General features: G+C 33.6%; 1 protein-coding gene and 1 long non-coding RNA gene across 4 annotated transcripts; one reads left to right on the top strand and one right to left on the bottom strand.

Annotated features, from left to right (window-relative positions):
• The first annotated feature begins 4,689 nt into the window (after positions 1-4,689).
• On the top strand, positions 4,690-8,414 carry LOC129880592 (protein STRICTOSIDINE SYNTHASE-LIKE 4-like). Of its 2 annotated transcripts, none has more exons than XM_055954684.1 (6): positions 4,690-4,914; positions 5,078-5,290; positions 5,383-5,450; positions 7,067-7,303; positions 7,471-7,603; positions 7,802-8,414. In XM_055954684.1, exons 1-6 carry the CDS (start codon positions 4,756-4,758, stop codon positions 8,078-8,080), a joined length of 1,089 nt encoding a protein of 362 aa, XP_055810659.1. In that variant the 5' UTR covers positions 4,690-4,755; the 3' UTR covers positions 8,081-8,414. The 2 variants fall into 2 exon arrangements, with proteins under 2 accessions (XP_055810659.1, XP_055810660.1); XM_055954685.1 differs by having other exon boundaries at positions 4,691-4,914; positions 7,477-7,603.
• A 90-nt stretch (positions 8,415-8,504) lies between these two features.
• LOC129880593 (uncharacterized) lies at positions 8,505-17,041 on the bottom strand. 2 transcript variants are annotated; one of them, XR_008765443.1, is made up of 3 exons: positions 16,790-17,041; positions 9,745-12,132; positions 8,505-9,574 (listed from the first exon to the last, which is right to left on the bottom strand). It is a non-coding gene; the product is annotated as an uncharacterized LOC129880593 (long non-coding RNA). The 2 variants fall into 2 exon arrangements; XR_008765442.1 differs by lacking the exon at positions 16,790-17,041 and adding an exon at positions 14,745-15,254.
• Between the last annotated feature and the right edge of the window lie 2,704 nt (positions 17,042-19,745).

The raw sequence follows: 19,745 nt of genomic DNA, 5'->3' as shown, positions 1-19,745 counted from the left end.
AAATAGAGGAATTACTTGCAAACCATCAATTCATAATATGAAATTATGTCGCATCAAAATAGACCAATAATCATTAGTTTAACCATGATTCATACTATTAAGTAAATATAAGAATTACCATAAGAAAATATTACTTGAAATCAAAAGACTTAATTGAAAGAGTTTTTGGACTACATGGGTGGAAGAACCCATGGATAAACACCCACATAACTTAGAGTAAAGCTTAAAGAAAATAAACATAGTTTATCATATAATTAAAATACTTTAGGCATGAGAGTGAAAGGAATACTCTCATTGAAGTCTTACATACCTGGAATCCAAAGCTTTAGTCGGAACCGAAAGACTTAATGAATACTCTTGAGTCCTAGCTTTTCTCCTCGCCGGAACGTTTTGTGTACTATCCGGAGTATATGAATCACCAGAATAGTATTTCTTCACTACTAAGAGCTAAAACTATATTTTAGAATGAGCAAAGAAGTTTATAGAGAGAAGACTTGCTTGAGAAAGCTTGATGAATAAAATGAGGAAATAAGGTGGGTATTTATAGGTGGGAAAGAGGAACCTAACAATAAATAAAATAATTATAAAGAAAAATCTAAAAATTTAATGGAATATATTGATGTCATGGATAATGTTAAATGGAGGACAATTTATGTCATGAGTGATGTCAAATGTATCTAGATCTTTCCATGGTAGGTGAGATGAGTTCTTATTAACAGAATATTCTTTTTTGGAGCTGCGTTTAAATAAGATAAATTCCTTATTAGGATTTGGTGTCTTCATAAGAATTGTAGATATGGAAGTCTAGTTTCATATCGTTTAAGAATCAACTAATTTAGATAAACCTACAGTGAGATATGATTTTTCTTCTATAATTACTCCTTTCCGTCACAGCATCCTACCTTACAAAAATTAATTTATTTGACCTACTTAACCTCAGAAACTTAAAATATGGTATTCACAAAAGTTGTAGGTAATGATATTGTGGTTACTTAAAAATTTGAATCACCCAATTTGGATATTCCTATGAAAAGTTATGTGTAAAATACAGAGGCTGTATCATGTTTAGGCAAGAATTGAAACATCGTATACAACATTTTTAGGAGATGTTATACAAGTGTTGTGTGAGTCTTGGTTCAGAACACACAAGTCAGTGTGGTATTTTTCTGAGTGAGAAGTAGAATTTATTTTTTTTGGTTGTAAAGCAAATCGTGGTGCTCCTTCAAACTATAGAGTTATGGTTTTGCTTCTTCTTCATATAGATATATTTGTTCACTTTTTTCAACTAAACTCAAAAAGGACAAAAACTTCATAATCTATTTGAAATGGAATTTAGGGTACGCGTATTATTTGGGGGGAAATAGAGACAGAATGTGGACACCAACTACACTGACTAACACTGTTACAAGTGAATAGATGAAAGAATTGAAGTTTAAGTCTTCCATTTTGTATGTGAATTCAGTTTGATCACTACATTTACCTTTCAAAATAGATGAGTGCGCCAAAATCAAATCTCAACCCTTTTAACAACAAAATATCCACTTGAGTCAAGAGCATTCTCCATCTAGGAACTTCTTAATGAATTGAACTCAAAATAGAAAGTTTCAAGAATTCGCAGCAATCATTCATTCGATAAGACTATTAAAAAAAAGGAGAAGAGAAGAAGTAAGACTGGAAGAGGAAGAGGAAGAGAAGAAGCAAAGACCAAAGAGAACTTACCTTCAAGTGAAGCGGTAAAGGTGAAGGCGGCGTGAAGTGATGGCCGGTGAAGGTGAAGGCGTGAAGCAGAAGTGCAAAACTCAGAGAACTCAGAACTGAAGTATTGAGGTGATGAGGTCTTAACTTAAGTTAAGTGTTAGTGTGTTAGGGTTAAATAAGTTAAAGACATTATTGGGATGGAATTAAATTTTAGCAATGGGCCTATAGCCCTTTATGTTTAAAAAGAGTCTTTTAGGTTAGGCGGCCCAACAGATTTAATTTCGGTATTCGGTATTTATCGAATACCGAACAATATACTTATAAATACCGAATACCGAAATTAAAATGTTAAATTACAGTACCGAACCGAATTATCGAATATCGAAATATCGAAATAGCCAGTTCGATTCGGTAATTCGATATTTACCGAATACCGAACAATATACTTATAAATACCGAATATCGAAATCGAAATGTTAAATTTCAGTACCGAACCGAATTATCGAATACCAAAATATCGAAATAGCCGGTTCGATTCGATAATTCGATTTTCGATATTTTATGTCCACCCCTAGGAGTTATAGCACGTAGCAAGCATCATACCGTGGACATGTGTGCTATTTGAAATCGTCATTGCATTTGAGGGTATTTCTGTCATTTGAAGCTTTCTACTTTATAGCTTGATGCTTTGTGGATGTGTCCTAAAGGTTGCATTAATTGTACGCTTTTCCTTGTGGACAAAAGTGCTAGTAGTTTATTCTTGCTTAACCTGTGCCCCACCTCCATCAAATTCACACGTGATTGACAACAGATGTAGGCATGAGCAACCTATCACCTCCACGTCAGCTATTGAAAATGTAGAGAAAATATCATAAATGGTTCCTGAATTATTGAAGTAAATCTAAAATAGTCTTTTAACTATATATTTATAAGATTTAGTTTTTTAACTATTCAAAACGTTATTAAGTTTGATCTCTTAATTATCTACTTACATGTTTTAGTTATTTAGGTATTTAAAAATTTATCAGGTTTGATCTATATCTATGTTTTATACATGTAACTTAGGTTTATATTAACGAAATTTATGCCTCTATGAAATTAAATGTTTAACCCATTTTTCAGTTATTTCTCTATTCTCACTATTTTTTTTATTTACTCCTATGAAAAGAACCTAACCTGAATGATTCAAAATAAAATTAATGAGGAAAGAATCTATAAGTCCCGATTTTATTCGATGGAGGATAAAATAAAGCATGTTATTGTTGCTAATGAGTTGAATATGCTATGTTTTCTTTTTTTAGCGATTCATTGTTCATAATCAGCGTGAACTTTTTTAATTTTATTTTTCATACAAAAATATAAAAGATTTAATCTTATTACTCAAATTTCTCTACGTAAATTAAAATGAACAAAATAATAAATTCGATCTATTTCAAAATAAAATAAAATCGAAGAAAATTTATAAATCTACCATTTTATAAATTTCAGCTTCTAAAAAAATATAACAAATTTCCTTCAATAAAGTAGTTCCAGTACAAAACTTGAAATCAAAATATGTGAGTAAAGAACTTTTAATTTTATTCTCATTGCAAGAAATTTATTTCTATTAAATATAAATAGATCTCTTCCCACACTTAGTGAGTAATAATTTTTTTCTTTTTATAATAAATTTTACCATTTTCAACTCATTAGCAGCGATAATATGCTTCACTTTATCCTCCATTTTATAAAATCAGGACTGATGTCTTTTGAATCATTGAGGTTAAAGTTCATTTCATAAGAATAATTTGAAGAAAAAATACTGGAGAGAGAGAAACAACTGAAAAAACAGGTTAAAGATTTAATTTCATGAAAGTATGAGTTGTATTAATATAAACCTAAGTTATTTGTATAAATAAATAAATAAAGATCAAACCTGATATATTTTTGAATATTTAAAGGACTAAAACATGTCAGAGTATAATTAAGAGACCAAAAATAATAAGTGTATAGTTAAGAAACCAAATTTAATAATATTTTAAATAGTTAAAGAACTAAATCTGATAAATATATAATTAAGGATTTATTTTAGACCGACTACAACAGCTCAAGGACCATTTATGATATTTTCTCGAGAAATGTACCATATCATGCCTTAACTGTCCATCTGACTAGCCATTTAATTACTTAAATTTCAATTAAATCAAATTATCTTATGCTTTAGTATTTTCACCATTCATTTTTACATGTTCGTTATTTTGAAAATATATTTTTCTATTTAATTTTATTTTAATTAGTATATAATTTTCATGAAATTATGAAACCCATTTTAGCTATGTTCTTTAGATTTAAATTTATATTCTTTAATTATAGTTTATTACTTTGAATGTCATTAATATTTTGTAAGTTTTATAGTTACTTTGAGTAAAATCAACGATCAATGTAGAAAAAATAATTTAATTATGAAAATTTCAATGAGCCTCTTAACAATAAATTTGCGAGAAAGACGATCTACTACCCCCCACAATATATATATATATATAAAAAATTTATTTTAGAGAAAATTTTAAAATTATTTAATCAATACCATTTATAATTTATCGATACTAATAATATTTATCAGCTATTTATTTTATATTTAATTAGATGATTTAAAATTATTTAATTAACACTAATTAAAAAATAATTTATGAATAAATATTGAGTTCGTATGCACTAATTTTTCGTCACTAGTACATTGATAAGAGACGGATGTGTAGCTAAACTTACCACAGGATGGATTTATTTATTTTAAAGAAGAAAACAACGTGTCTATATATTGCATAGTTATAGTAGAATTCCTATAGGGGTGTGTTTTTTTCCGTTTTAAAGTGCTGTCATTTAATATTTTTATCTTAAACTATTTAAATAATAAATATTTTTAGATAGATATTTTTAGCAAGAAGACGATTATTTTGATATGGATGTAGTATTAATTTTGGACCAAAGAATTTTGTTTTTATATGGAAAGAGTAAGTTTTTCCTCCATAATACATATCTCATCTGCGAACTGCACTAAAGCAAACATTGAGCTTCATTATGGATTGGGTGCTCTTTTTTTCTAGCTTTTTAATAGTTATTTTGCTGGCTATTTCACTCCAACTTGTTTTCTTCTCACCAATATCTCCTGAGTTTCTTGAAATTCCTTCTGCCTCTCAAACCTTTACCACAACACTTGCATCAAACAGCTATTTGCAGGTAACATAAAAAATAAAATAAAGGGCTCCTCAATTTAATATTTTCTTACTTGCCTGCGGCGGCACCCGAATCTTCCAAATCCTCAATCCGCCTCTGCTTGCCTCCACTTTTGTTGTTGTTTTAACTATATATGGACACTGATTTTGGTGGTGTTAAATTTCAGACAGTAAGTAAACTTGGAGAAGGATTTCTAGATAGACCAGAAGATGTGGCAGTGGACAAAATGGGAATTATGTATACAGCTACTAGAGATGGTTGGATCAAAAGAAAACACAAAAATGGGACTTGGGAGAGCTGGAAGTATATTGGGAGGGAAACATTATTGGGACTTAAAGTATCATCTGCTGGTCATATTATAGTTTGTGACGCTCAAGAGGTATGTTATCATCCAATTTATTAGTCTACATAAAAGATGCATAATATACATTAATTAACAAGTTTAAAATAGGAATACTGTATGATGTGCAGGGACTACTTAAGGTTAGCGAAGATGGTGTAACTGTTCTTGCTTCACATGTCAATGGTGAAAAAATAAGGTAATTAAGATTTCATAATCTTCAACACCAGCAAACCAATGAGTTTATATAGAAAAGAAGGATGTATATGCTGACTTTATTCCTTTTTGTGGGTAAAAAGGTTATTTCTGATAGATCATCGGGTCGAGGCAAAAGAAAAGAATTTGGTGCAAGGTAGCTAGAATATATGACCAAAAATCAACAAGATACAAATCAAATGAATCAATACATAGTAATACACAGAAGAAAAAGAAACAAAGTGCAACAGCATCCAGCTGCTACTAACCTTCTAACCTAATCCTTGACCTCCACATTTTTTTATTTAGGGTCATGTCCTCAATAAATTAGAGTTATGTCATGTCATGTCCCGTCGAATCAATTTCCCCAATTCTTGTTCGGCCTACTTCTACCTCTCCTGACTTCTGTTACCTTCAACCTCTCACACTTCTCACTGCACATCCATGCACCTCCTGTTCATATATCTGAACCATTTTAGTCTTGCTTTCCTTATCTTATCTACCAAGGAGGTCACTTCAACCTTGCCCTGTATCACTTTGTTCCTAATAATAACATTCCTTTTATGCCCACACATTCATTTAAGCATTTCATCTTCACCATATTTCACTATATTCATCTTTTGAATGTGGGTGTTCTTAACTGACCAACACTCTTTCCCATATAACAAGGTCGGTCTAACCACTACTTTGTAGAATTTACCGTTAAACCTTGGCGACACATTCTTATCGCACAAGGAAAGTTCCCAGGATGCGAGCCTCTGTTTCACCTGCCTCATTGCAATAAGATGTGTGACATTACCATCAATTTCTCCGTTTCCTCAAATCATGGACCAAAGATACTTAAAATTTCTTTTCACTTGAGCTTATGATACATGGAGCATGGAATTTTTTTTTGTCCGAGTCAGAGAATATCAATTCTTTAAAAATCAAGTACCCTTCTATAGCATAGAGCCAATACAGTCAGGGGAGATTGATTCAATAACAAAGTTTATTGCGAGTTCTGTTGTAAAATTCGGACCTAACTACTTAAATAATAGGTGAGAAGAACGATATACCTTGTATAAATACCAACCACCGAAAGAAATTAGACACATGTTTAGAGTAAAATCGCATTCTACTTATGCCCTACCACATTGAGGAAAGTTGTAAGAGACCAATATAGCCCAGCATTGTGACACTAAAATTGCATTGTCAGAAGGAAATGAACGATGCCTAACGAGTAAGGAAGAATCAATTCCCAGTTACACTATACGATTTTTGAGCAATTTTGTTCAAAGATGGACCATATAATATACTCTGCAGTGTATATCTCTTGAATATAGACATATAACTTAGGTTTGAACTGCTGTTACAGTATGAAATGGGTTGATATTTAGGCAAAGGTAATTGTCTTTCCTCCTCCCAACCAACTTGAATACAGGACTTTGTCTGCAGCAGAAGTTGAACTGTGATGTGCGCCAAACCCACACCTGATGTGTTGTTTCCTTACCAATGAACCAAAAGCCATAGGAGTGGTTTATATGATGCTGCTAGCAAAAATAAAAAATTCTTATGCCCATCACTTGTTCTTGTGGCATAAATGGTGTAATTAAAATCCTAAAAGTTAAAGAGTGTGTACAGATTCGCAGATGATGTGGTGGAGTCATCAGATGGGAGTCTATACTTCAGTGTCGCAAGCACCAAATTTGGATTCCACGAATGGTTACTTGATGTGCTTGAGGCCAAGCCCCACGGTCAGCTTCTCAAATATAATCCTTCGCTGAACCAAACGTATGTAATCCTTGATAACTTGGCCTTTGCAAATGGGGTCGCTCTCTCTGCAGATCAAGATTACTTAGTTGTCTGTGAATCGTGGAAGTAAGTATTTTCCAAATATTTTCTTAGCAAGCTCGTGATATGTTCTGTGGAAGTATTCCTTTTGCTGAAAGTTCTTTCTCAATTTGCAATCCATTCACTAGCATGGTTTCTTCTTTAACACATTCTTTTGGCAATTGAAATTTGAATTGCATTCAACAACTAATGAGATTTAGGTGCCTCAAATATTGGTTGAAAGACGACATCAAAGGACAAACTGACATCTTCATCGATAATCTTCTTGGTGCACCAGATAACATCAAGCTTGCTCCAGATGGTTCGTTCTGGATAGCTCTAATACAGGTAAACTATAACCCACCTTTTCGATTGTAGTGATACGTATTATGTGAAGTTAACGGTCATAGAGAAGAAGGCCCCAAAAACAAAGACAAAGGAAAAAGAATAGAATCTTCACTCATTTTCAGATAAGGTTTACTTCAATACCAAAGGAAATGCACCAGTTGTGTCAATTTAAGACTCTTGTATCTATCTCTGCTACAGTTAACAACTCCGGGGCTAAATTTTGTGCACAAGTCGAGAGCTTCAAAACAATTGCTGGCAACCTTCCCCAAATTGATGAACTGGGTGATAGGAGTATACAACAAAGCTATGGTAGTGAATGTGGCAGCTAATGGAAAGATAACCAAAGGATTTGATGATCCAACTGGAAAGGTCATGTCATTTGTGACTTCTGTGTTGGAGTATGAGGATCATCTATATTTAGGAAGTCTCAACTGTGATTTCATAGGAAAGTTACCACTGACAACCTCAACTGCCTAGTCATTGCTAACTTACTCATATTATGGTCTAGAAATTGAATGTCTTGATTCCTAAAATGTATGCTTGGAGTCCGACTTCAGCTGAGAGTTGGTATGCTCCTTTCTTTCAGGAGTCATGTTCTAGTTTGGTAGTATTGTGTTATGATGTTTGTATAGGTATGCCAGGGCCCTGTCCTGTGCACTAGGTAAGTTACTCTTTAGAGGCTTTTGTAGATGTGTCTGCACAGTTTAGTTAAGTTTGACTTTATGGTCTTGTCGGCTTTCATTACTCAGTTCAGTTGAATTATGGCCTAGCTGACCTTATATTGTTTTGCAAATTTTATGTAGTTGCGATCTTGTCGGTCCTGGTTGTTGTGACAGTTGGCCTGATTGGCCTAAGTGTTACAGTTAAGATGTTATATAGCTGCCTTCTCGATTCAGTCAATATCGAGGCCAATCTCGCCCTCCCCCAATTTTAGAGCGTGACAGACTTGGTATCAGAGCCTCTACCTACGCCTGCAGCACAAATGCAACGTCCCCAGGCAAAGGGACATTAGTACGAATTATATGTACCAAGTATGTAAGGCTGAAACCTGTAAATATAAATATATAAAAGATACCAAAAGTTAGGGATAGAAACAACTTGCGACTCTGGGAGCTGAAATTTGATAACACTGTAACCTTTCTGTGTGAATACAACCAAGTAAACACATATAAAAATCATACTTCCCTAATGGTGAACTATATGATAATACTGTCATAATGATGACCCTGCCCAGCTCAGTGGTCATCTTGGTGGTGTAGTAACTAAATAAACATCTGTCAACTAGACATGCCGCCGTGGTGGTGTAATAACTAGGTAAACATCTGCCCACCAAACATGCTTGCCGTGGTGGTGTGGTGAACTATAGTTGCAACTATTAATGTATCTGCGTACCGACATTACCCTATCAGTAGTGTAACACAAAGTCATAACCATTATCATATACTGAGCAACAAGAACTGATTGGAAGATAACAATTAACAAAGATTTTCATGAGGCGTCCAACATCACCTATTGTTTAAGGGCCCAATAATCAGGTCATGTAAAGGAAACAAATTAAAGTTTTGAGAAATGTGTGCACAATTTCCTTTTGTCTACCAGTAAACACAAACAGGACCCAAAATGCAAGAGAAAATAATTCCAAACAGTTGCATTCAAACAATTTGTGAAACTTAGATGACACGGCGAGAAGTTACAGCAGGAAATAAGTTGAAAAACGTATGAGCGTATGTGATAGGATTCAATCAACTTCAGCGCTAGCCGTACAATAGAATCCTAAGATATTTTATGTGAATCATACGTCTCTAATGAATCGGATGGTATTCAATGGCAATTAATCACACTCACTGATGGTCGTTAAGTGCTCATCGATTTCTTCGGTTGACAACACACTGACAATATGCAAATTTCTAAAGGGGTATTGTATCTCGAGGGAGAGTAAAACTTCCTGGAGCACTCATATTGGCATACTTCCTAATGAAGCAAAGAGAAAATGATTCATTCTGAGGAAAAAGCAAGGAGGTGCAAGCAAAAAGCAGTCATTCCTCTCACTCCTTTTCCTTTCTTCCTCTTAAGGGTTGGTTGCTATGGGCAACAATTCAATAACACCCAATCATAAATAATGTGGAGGAAGAATGAAGTACCTCGATCTCGCTGGCATTGAAATCCTCTTGTAGAACAGATTGAAGAGCAGATATTGCAGTCTGAGGCGAAAAAACACAATCTCTTGGCACAATTAGATGGTATATTATTCAACTTTAACATCAGATCTGAATACACCCTCAAAATTCTACAAAGTACATAGAGGATGAAATACTACAGGTAGACAAATTGAATGTACTCCATATCAATTACTTTCTCCATTTCAATTGTCTGGTTTTGACTTTGCACGGAGATTAAGAAATTAAAGAAGTCTTTAGAATCTTATTGTCTTAAGCTAAAATATTGTAAATGTACAAAAATACCTTTTAATCTTATTGTCTTAAACATGTCATATGAAAAGTTAGAATTAAAGAGTTGTCAAAAAGAATTTTTTTTTTTCTTTAAACGAACTAGAACAAAAAAGACAAACAAATTGAAACGGAGAGAGTAATAGATAGCCTTCATACAAGTCAAATAACATCGGCTTATTTGAATACATTACCTAAATTAATAGAAGTCCCAAGGCTTGGTTAAAAAACAATTATGCCAATAATATGATGGAGGAAGCATTTTCTAGCTTTAATTAGGAGATTATGCAACTTCCTAATACTCCCAACTTCACGTCAAAAAAACTACATCCAGACTTTGTTGCATTTTAAGTTTTGATGAATTAACAAGCTATATAGTGAAGGGACCAAGTCAAAGGACCTGGTCTTCAGAGTTCTCGTCTTACAGGACAAGTCAATGGTGTGCAATTGTAAAGCTGCAAAAACTGCAGTGGTTGGTCGGCATTGCAACAGAGGCGCAGAAAGGACAGCAATCCTCGATCACTGGCATGCTACTAGGTTGTTTTGTCTCTCTTATACTAGGTTGTTTTGTCTCTCTTATACATTGGACATGCCGAATAGTGTGGTTGAAGTCTATATTAATTAGAGGTAGTTGATATAGTAGGCAATAGGGTTGCCTCTTTGTGTCTTGTAATACAGGTGTCATAAGGTGTGTAGGATTAAGAATTTAATCTGTTCTAAGTACTCGAGTCTGTATTTATGAGTTGCTTGAAGTTAATGGAGTTTTGAGAAATATTGTTTGACGGATCGTGGTTTGATTTCCACGTAAAGTTTTGTGTTCTTTAATTTAAGCATTTACTTAAACACTTATGTTTCTAGTATAGTCAAGGGACTTAGTCTCTCTACATGTGGTGGACTCATGCAAGCCAATATTTGGTATTAGAGCTTGTACTCTCTATATGGTTAACACCAAGAGAGGATCATGCTTAGATGGCCGCTCTACCAATTCTCAAAGAAAGACAGTCAGTTACCAGGCCTCTTGGATTACTCCACATGGACATTGTGGACCTGTAAAAATTCAAAGAAGATGATAGAAGAAATACATCTTTGTGATTGTAAATGATTTCTCAAGATTTACTTGGACCATGTTCCTGAGATCTAAAGATGAAATGTTTGAAGCTCTAATGATCTTTGCTAAGCAGATTCAGGTAAAGCTTAACTGTAAAATTATAGGGATCAAGTCTAATCATGGAACAAAATTTGTAAATGCAAAAATGGAGAACTTCTGCACATATCATGGGATCAGTCACAACTTCTCAACCCCAAGAACTCCTCAAAAAACCGTAGTAGTTGAAAGGAAGAATATAAGCCCATTTGCCATTTCAAGAACCATGTTGATTGATGTTGATCTTCCAAAGAACTTCTAGGTTGAAGCTATCAATACTGTTTGTTATGTGACCAACATGTGTCTAATGGGTCAATTCTAAATGAAACTTCCTATGAATTAATTAATAATCGAAAGCCTAAGTTAAATTATATTAGGCCTTTGGATGCAAGCGTTTTGTTTTGAACAATGAAAAGGATGATCATGGAAAGTTTGATCCCAAGAGTAATGAATAAGTGTTCCTCGGATATTCATCAACCAACAAGGATGATGCTAAGATAGAAAAACCTCTTCTAATTCAAAGAGACTATCTTAATGAAGAAGTTAACATTGGTGATCTTGCTGAGAAAGTTAATGATTTGGAGAAAAATGAGGAAGCTGAAGGACTTGGTCCGTAAGATCTTATAGGAAATGTTGATCTTTCTCCACCTAAACCTACTAATAAAGAAGCTCAAGAACCTAGTGCCAGTCAAACACATTAGCTCAAAAGAAGATTAGGCTGGAAAAAAATCATCTCATCTCTAGATAACGTCATCTCACCCTTGGATTCAGGCATGCACACCAGATCTCAGAAAGGAAGCATGATTGCCTTCTAAACATTCATATCCACCATTGAGCCCAAAAATATGAAGGATGCACTCAAGGATACTGACCGGGTGAATTTCATGTAGGAGGAGCTGCATCAATTTGAAAGAAAGTATGGCACTTGGTTCCCGGACCTGTTGACAGAATCATCATTAAGACCAAATGGGTATACAAAAACAAACTGGATAAGAATGGTGTTATGACTAGAAACAAGACAAAGGCTTGTTGTGCAGGGTTATAATAGAGAAGAAGAAATTGATTATGAAGAGACCTTCACCCCTGTTGCAAGGATGGAAGCCATAAAAATCCTTATTGCCTTTGCTGCCTATGTGGGATTCAAGTTGTTTCAAATGGATGTGAAAAGTCTCTTTCTCAATGGTATTTGAAGAGGAAGTTTACGTCAAGCAGCCTTTGAGATTTAAAGATATTGATCTACTCAATCATGTATTGAAACTTGATAAGACCCTATATGGATTGAAACAAGCTCCCAGGGCATAGTATGAGAGGCTATCAAAGTTTCTTCTTGAATACGTGTTCAAAAGAGGGAAAAATAATAATACTCTCTTCTTGAAGTTAAGAGGAAAAAATTGCTCATTGTCCAGGTCAATGTAGATGATATCATTTTTGGAGCAACCTCGGACTCACTATGTAAAGAATTTGTTGCACTCATGGGAAGTGAGTTTGAGATGAGTATGATGGGTCAACTAAATTTACTTTCAGGGTTGTAGATCAAATAAACTCAAAATGTAATAATGATCAATCAAGAGAAATACATCAAGGAGCTACTAAAGAAGTTTCACATGACTGAGTCAGAGCCCATAGATACTCCTATGGGTACAAGCTCAAAACTAGACACTAACAGACCTGGTCCATATGTGAATGAAATTATGTATAGAGGAATCACTAGATCTCTTTTATACCTGACAGCTAGAAGACCTGATATTGTTTTTAGTTTCAGTATGTGTGCAACATTTCAAGCCTGTCCTAAGGAATCTCACTTGAAAGCTGCTAAAAACATCTTGAGATACTTGAAAGGGACAGGGGACCTGGTTCCATTATATCCATCTGGTGATTCATTTGATTCAGTCGGGTATGCTGATGTAGATTACATTGGGTACCTAGTTGATAGGAAAAGCACCTCAAGAATGACTCATTTTTTAGATTCATCTTTATTCTCTTTAGGCAAAAAGAAGCAAAAATTAGTGGCTATTTCTAGGTTGAGGCATAGTATGTAACAACTACATCTTGTTATGCTTAGTTTCTATAGATCAAGCAACAACTCCAGGATTTTGAAGTAGTCACTAACATTGTCCAACTCTTTCGTGACAACACAAGTGCACTAAACATGGCCAACAATACATTGCATCATAAGAAAACTAAACACATTGATGTGAGACATCACTTTCTGAGGGACAATGTGGACAATGTTGAAAAGGGTAACATTTGTATGCATTTCTACAAAATTGAAGACCAAGTAATTGATATTTTCATAAAGGCTCTAAATAAGGATCAGTTCGAGAAGAATTAGCTGAAGCAAGGGCTGATAAAGTTGAACTGACTAACCAAAATTTGATTTCATCAACCCATTATTGGCTATTATTAGGGAAAAGGTATCCTTAATAGTAATTAGTATTTTTGGTTTAAATTTAGTTTCATACCTTTTGTAGGTATACACGAATGGTAAACCAAATGAAGAAGAGGAGTTCATATGACATATCCTGACGAGTATATTTCAAAATAATAGAGGAGAGGGACCTGGTATGTTCTCAAAGTTTAGGATCTAAACTCCCACTTTTTAAATGCTTGTGAGAACCATTCAAATTGCCACATGTCACTCATTCATTCTCTATACCATTGTCACATCACTTTAAAAATTTATCGGCACGACCTATCTTGGACCAGACATGTCTTTTGTCCTTATTTTATGTCCAATTCTCTCTCTTCTCTTTTCTTTCACTCTTCTTCTTTGAATCTCCTAACCTCCACCGCTAATCTTTTCAAAGTTCAAAGAACAAAAGCAAGAGAAGAATCTGTAATTAAAATGTCTTAGCCTTCATCCCTTCTAAGAGTGTCATAGTAAATAATCATCCAACTCTTGTATCTCTCCATAAATCGATACCCCCTCCACCCTCATAAACCTTTGTTGATCACTTCTGTGGTATCAACTCCAGTCATAGAGTTAGTTGATTCTTCTTTGACTCTATTTCCTAAACAACCTCTCACATCCTCGTACCTAGAAGAAAATCCCTGTCCCCTTACCCTTGAACTCACTCCCTCACCATCTTCTTCTCCATCAGTCTCTTCTCACTCAGAGGCTTAGAGCCTATTTGGATAAGCTTTTTTTTTAGCTTATACGTTGTTTTAATAGGTTAAGTCAAACATACCCAATTAATTTTTAGGCTTATTTTAAGTACAAAATAACTTTAAGTTGGCCTGCCAAAAACTCAAAAAAGCTGAAAAAGACTTATAAGTAGCTTATAAGCTAATCCAAACGGGCATCAAAGCACGTGTTCTGTAATCCTCAGTAGTACCAATAGTTTCTATCCCTCAACATGGCCAGACTACTTTTCTAATGTCCAAACAATTGTTCAAAGGGGACCTGCCAAAGAATGAGGGAACATGTCAAATATTCTAGTTGTAGGCAATGAGTGGATAGTATAGAGCCTGACAGAGATGCGTAAATATCCTCGACCAAATCCTTTAGAGACTGAAGTCGAGTCCTCAAAAAAACTGTCATTCCACTCACCTGGACCCATTTAGGACGACATGCCTTCTTCTCCACTCCCTTAATTTGATATTGTGCTTCCTCCTGTGGAAGATGATGATGTGGAGGATGTTTCGCGTTGCTTGGTTTGGAAAAGTAGGGAAAGCAAAGGAAAGTAAATTGCTTAACCTACTCCTAAAGTGGTCAAGTCTTATGTGTCTGTTACATCGCTATTTTGTGCAAATAAGTTGCAACGTTGTGGAACTCGTAAAAAATCATCAATTTAATAGTTTAAAAAGACATTTAAAGAAAGAATATTATTTTAAGGAGTTGCCACCTAATTTTAGGATAATTAAAAAACCAATTTATTAATTAAGAAAAATATTCTATGAAACCATTAGATTTTAGGTAAGGAGTTCAAGTAATCCCGAAGGGAAGGTATTAACATCCTTTAGAGATCCACAATTGTGGGTCCCAGCTGAATTCATTTTTTAAATTGAGGAGAAGATAAAATTATACACAAGTATAAACATAAAATATACACAAAAAATAAAATAAAATAATAATATTAAAAATAGTTTAATATTTGTCTACATCTAATAATATACACAATAACTAATTAAAAATATTATTCGAATTTAATTCGAATAGCTTTTTCGGGAGGAAACTTTGGATACCTGTAAAAACACTTAGTAAACATGTTAGTAATGGATAAATAATAATAATAATAATAAGAAGAATAACAATAATAAGAAGAATAACAACAACAATAACAACAATAGCAACAACAACAACAACAACAACAACAACAACAATAGCATCAATAACAACAACAACGACGGAGAGATTTCTTCATCGGCCACTTTTAATCTAAAATATAGTATCATTATAATAAAGTAATTAAAAATTGATCCAAAACAAAAAGAGAAACTTTATCAGTGATCAAGATAGATCTATAAAAATAATGATAAATAAATTATTGAAAAAGACACATACCCTACACAAAGTGACAAAGTATACCTAATCACATAACTATATATAATAAACAAAATGTCAAATAAAGCAACAAAAAAAAGAATAGTACACTAGTAGCTCGAAAAACACCCAAACGATATGTGTGTAAGAATAAGACAAAGAACACTAAAATAAAAAATTGCACGAAAAGTTAAGGAAATATCAAAGCATGGCAGGAAATAGGGCATAACAACTAGTAAAAAAACTATACAACATTCTAAACTAACAGTACATAATCAAACCAACCTAATGAACATGTATTAGATTCAAAAAAAGAAAAATGGTAGTAGCATTACCGGAGTTCAAAACCACCAACTATAATGTATAATGTGTAATGTAAATTTAAATTTAAATTTTCGTCTTTTAAAATGGGGAGGTCTCGAAAATCGACGAAGAAATTTTTTCATTGGTCATTTTCAACTTGTTATCAAAAGAACAAATGATAAAAAAAATAACTCAAAAATTCCATCACCAACAGTATAACTAATAAACAAGATGATAGAATTATTGAAAAATTAACATAATCACTAGCAACAAAAAAAAAACTTCTAACGAAGGAAAATCTGTGAATTGCAAAGATATAACAACATAACAGACCATCAAGACAAATTTATGTAAGCAAAATACTAGAATAGTAAAAATAAAACAAGAACAGTGCAAACAATTAGAAAAAAGGATTTAATACAAAAATATTTATAAAATTGCAATAACATGATGAAAAATCCAAATGAATCATCAATAAGACAAGCTTTGACCAGATCTATACAATAGCAATTATATTAACACATAAATAAGTAAAACAAGACTAAGACTACTGGATAAGTTCAAAAATCACTAAAAATACTCAAAACCAACAAACAAGCCTCAAAATAACACTCTATTAACTAAGGGAGACTTAACAACAAAGAACAGATCAATATACAATCAATAACTAAACATTAAAACAAAATGTAAAATAAAGATGGCAAAAATATACCGTCTGAAACACAGCAAAATATATCAATAAGAAGAGAAAAAATAAAATAAAAGAACATCAATTTTAGTTAGATTCAAAAGGGAAAATCAAACCTCACCACAAACGGAGCTAGCCGGAGATGGTATTTATTTTTTTGGTGGATGTGGAGGCAATAATGGCAGCAAGGCAGTGACTTCGCCGGATCCTCATATTGTAGTGGCGAGGTGGAGAAAAGGCATTTTGGTATTTGGTGAAGCAGTGATGGGTTTGGTTCATGGAGGTAGTGAGAAGGAGAAAAATATGTGTGTAGAAAGAGAGAAAAACCAAATGGCTCATGTGCTGGAGAAAAATATGAGGGATTAATAAGAGAAGAGAGAGAGAGAGTTTAAAAATGGGGAAAGGGAAGGGGGACCACAAGAAAAAATATGAAATATGATTGAATAATTGAGTCTTGTATTCGATAGACCGAAGTAGTTAATTTTAAGCACCGTGAGCTAAAATTGGGTTTTAAAAACTTGCCCCTTTGTTTGTCTAGGATTGATGAAAGAAATCATGGACAAACAAAGTTGACGAACCCAATTTTGATTTGATAAACTTTGAACAAAATGATATGAGACATTAGTAGAGCTTTTGAACAATACTCTACATCCATCAATGAGGCTGAAAATATACATAAAAGGGAAAGAATTGCTTCAACACTGAAAAAATTCACATACCTTGGATGCTACTTTCAAAATGCCAAGTGAAAACTTTTGTACCTTTGAAAGGCAGATGACCCAATTTTAATTTAAAATGTCACTTGAGGGGATGTGACAATCCAAAGTGTCTCTTTGAAAAGCGGATTATCCAATTTGAATTTTAAATATCACTTGAAGGGATATGATAACCCATCGTGTCCCTCGAAAGGTAGACGACCAATTTGACTTTAAAATATCACTTGAAGAGAAGTGACAATGAACATGTATCTTTGAAAGGCGGAAGACCCTATTTTAAATGTCACTTTTTAGGGAGGTGACGTCCCAATTTGTCACTTGAAAGGCGGACAACCCAATTTGAACTTGAAATGTCACTTTTTAAGGAGCAAATCATCCCAATGTGTACCTTGAAAGGAGGATGACCCAATTTGAACTTAAAATGTCACTTTTTAAGGAGGTGACATCCCAACGTGTCCCTTGAAACGAGGACAACCTAATTTGAACTTGAAATGTCACTTTTAGGGAGGTGACATCCCAACATGTCACTTTTTAGGGAGGTGACGTCCCAATATGTCACTTTTTAAGGAGGTCACGTCCAAACATTTCACTTTTTAGGGAGGTGACGTCCCAAGATGTCACTTTTTAGGGGATAAAGTCCCAATTTGCCACTTAAAAGGCGAAAGACCCAATTTGAACTTGAAATGTCACTTTTTAGGGAGGTGAAGTGTCAAAGTGTACCTTGAAAGGTGGACGACCTAATTTGAACTTGTAATGTCACTTTTTAGGGAGGTGACGTCCCAACGTGTCCCTTGAAAGGAGGATGACCTAATTTGAACTTGAAATGTCACTTTTTAGGGAGGTGACGTCCCAACGTGTCCCTTGAAAGGAGAAAGACCTAGTTTGAACTTGAAATATCACTTTTTAGGGAGGTGACGTCCCAAGGTGTCTCCTTGAAAGGCAGACGACCTAATCTGCAATAAGAATGTTAGTAGAAACAATTACATAAATGCAACTTAAACTATGCAAACATGGCCTTATATGAACAAAGGTAATGATCCAATGTCTTACTTTGAACAAAATAATATTCTGAATCTTACAAAAATATTAATTGAAGGAAATAACCAATAATAAAAAAATATAATTTTGAACGGCATGACAAACCAATTTTAAAAAGTGTCAATTTGAATGGCATGACAAAATAATTTAAAAGATATCCTTATGCCCGAGGTAACAAATCAACTTTAAAAGGTATCATTTTGAATGACATGAAAAACCAATATTAAAAATATATATATATAATTTTATATGAAATAACAAATCAAATTTAGAAATGTCTCATGTTAAAGGGATTGACAAACCGATAAAAAAAAGTATCATTTTGAATGTCATGACAAACCAATTTTTTTTTAAAAAAGAAATATCATTTTAGATGAAATAACAAATCAACTTTTAAAATGTGTCATGTTAAAGGGTATGACGACCCAAAAAATGTAATATTAATAGAGAATGGTCAAAGAAAATTCCTTTGACAAATATTAAAATGTGGGTATCAACCCATTTTTATTTTTCGAACAAGAAAACATATTTTAACTATAGTTAGCACCAACAATAGTATTGTATAGAAATTTCTCACCAATGCTTTCTCATTCAACCGAGATTGACTTCGAGATAATTTCTATGACTTCAAATGGTACCTCAAATTTACTTAAGTAACGATAAGATATGTTCATCTTGCTCCAAACAAAGGATTTGAACTAGGCCCAACATCATGCTTCAAGTGCTCTCACCAACAGAAAGTCATAATTTGCACATATTTAAAGTGTTTTGATTCAAGGACATTTTGTAAAGTACATTCACACCCAAAGAATATTCAATGCATGCAATGTGATACCATAGGCTTGACCTTTATGTAAATGTCCACTAATGTGAGAATATGTGAAATGAAATCATGTAGGACTTGTTATCGGCTTGTAATGTAGGCTTAGGAAAGGGTAGGATAGTCATTTGGAATAAAGTGACTTAATTCCTTCTTGAGCATTGCACTGAATTTGTGCTTTCAAAGTTTGTTAAGATTTTAGCACTTGATCCTCATTGTTGTTCCTTTCTTTTACACTTTTTGACTTCTTTTAAAACTTAACTTGTCTAAGCCTTTTTTTAAAATATCTTTTGAAGTTTCTCCTATTTGTTTGGGGTGTTCTTTTTTTTTTTTTGAAGTCAACATATACTTTGAATGACTTTTCAATATTTGTCTTTGACAACTCACACATCTTTAGTGCGCTCAAAAAGGTCAGACCAAAAGAGAGATAATGCATATAAACACTCAGAAAGGGTATATGCTAAAATGTGGTTGTTCGAAGTAAAGTCTTAAGGCTCAAAGTG

The sequence above is a fragment of the Solanum dulcamara genome, chromosome 2 (genome assembly GCF_947179165.1).
Source record: "Solanum dulcamara chromosome 2, daSolDulc1.2, whole genome shotgun sequence".
NCBI lineage: Eukaryota > Viridiplantae > Streptophyta > Magnoliopsida > Solanales > Solanaceae > Solanum > Solanum dulcamara.
The sequence above is the reverse complement of the archived record's forward strand: the minus strand, read 5'-3'. Positions and strand labels throughout refer to the sequence as shown.

Excerpts from the sequence above, each read along its gene's own strand:
- LOC129880592 (XM_055954684.1), top strand. The coding sequence starts at position 4,756 with ATGGATTGGGTGCTCTTTTTTTCTAGCTTTTTAATAGTTATTTTGCTG. Across the intron at positions 5,451-7,066 it reads GTCAATGGTGAAAAAATAAG|ATTCGCAGATGATGTGGTGG; the intron begins GTAATTAAGATT and ends GAGTGTGTACAG. Across the intron at positions 7,604-7,801 it reads TCTGGATAGCTCTAATACAG|TTAACAACTCCGGGGCTAAA; the intron begins GTAAACTATAAC and ends TCTCTGCTACAG.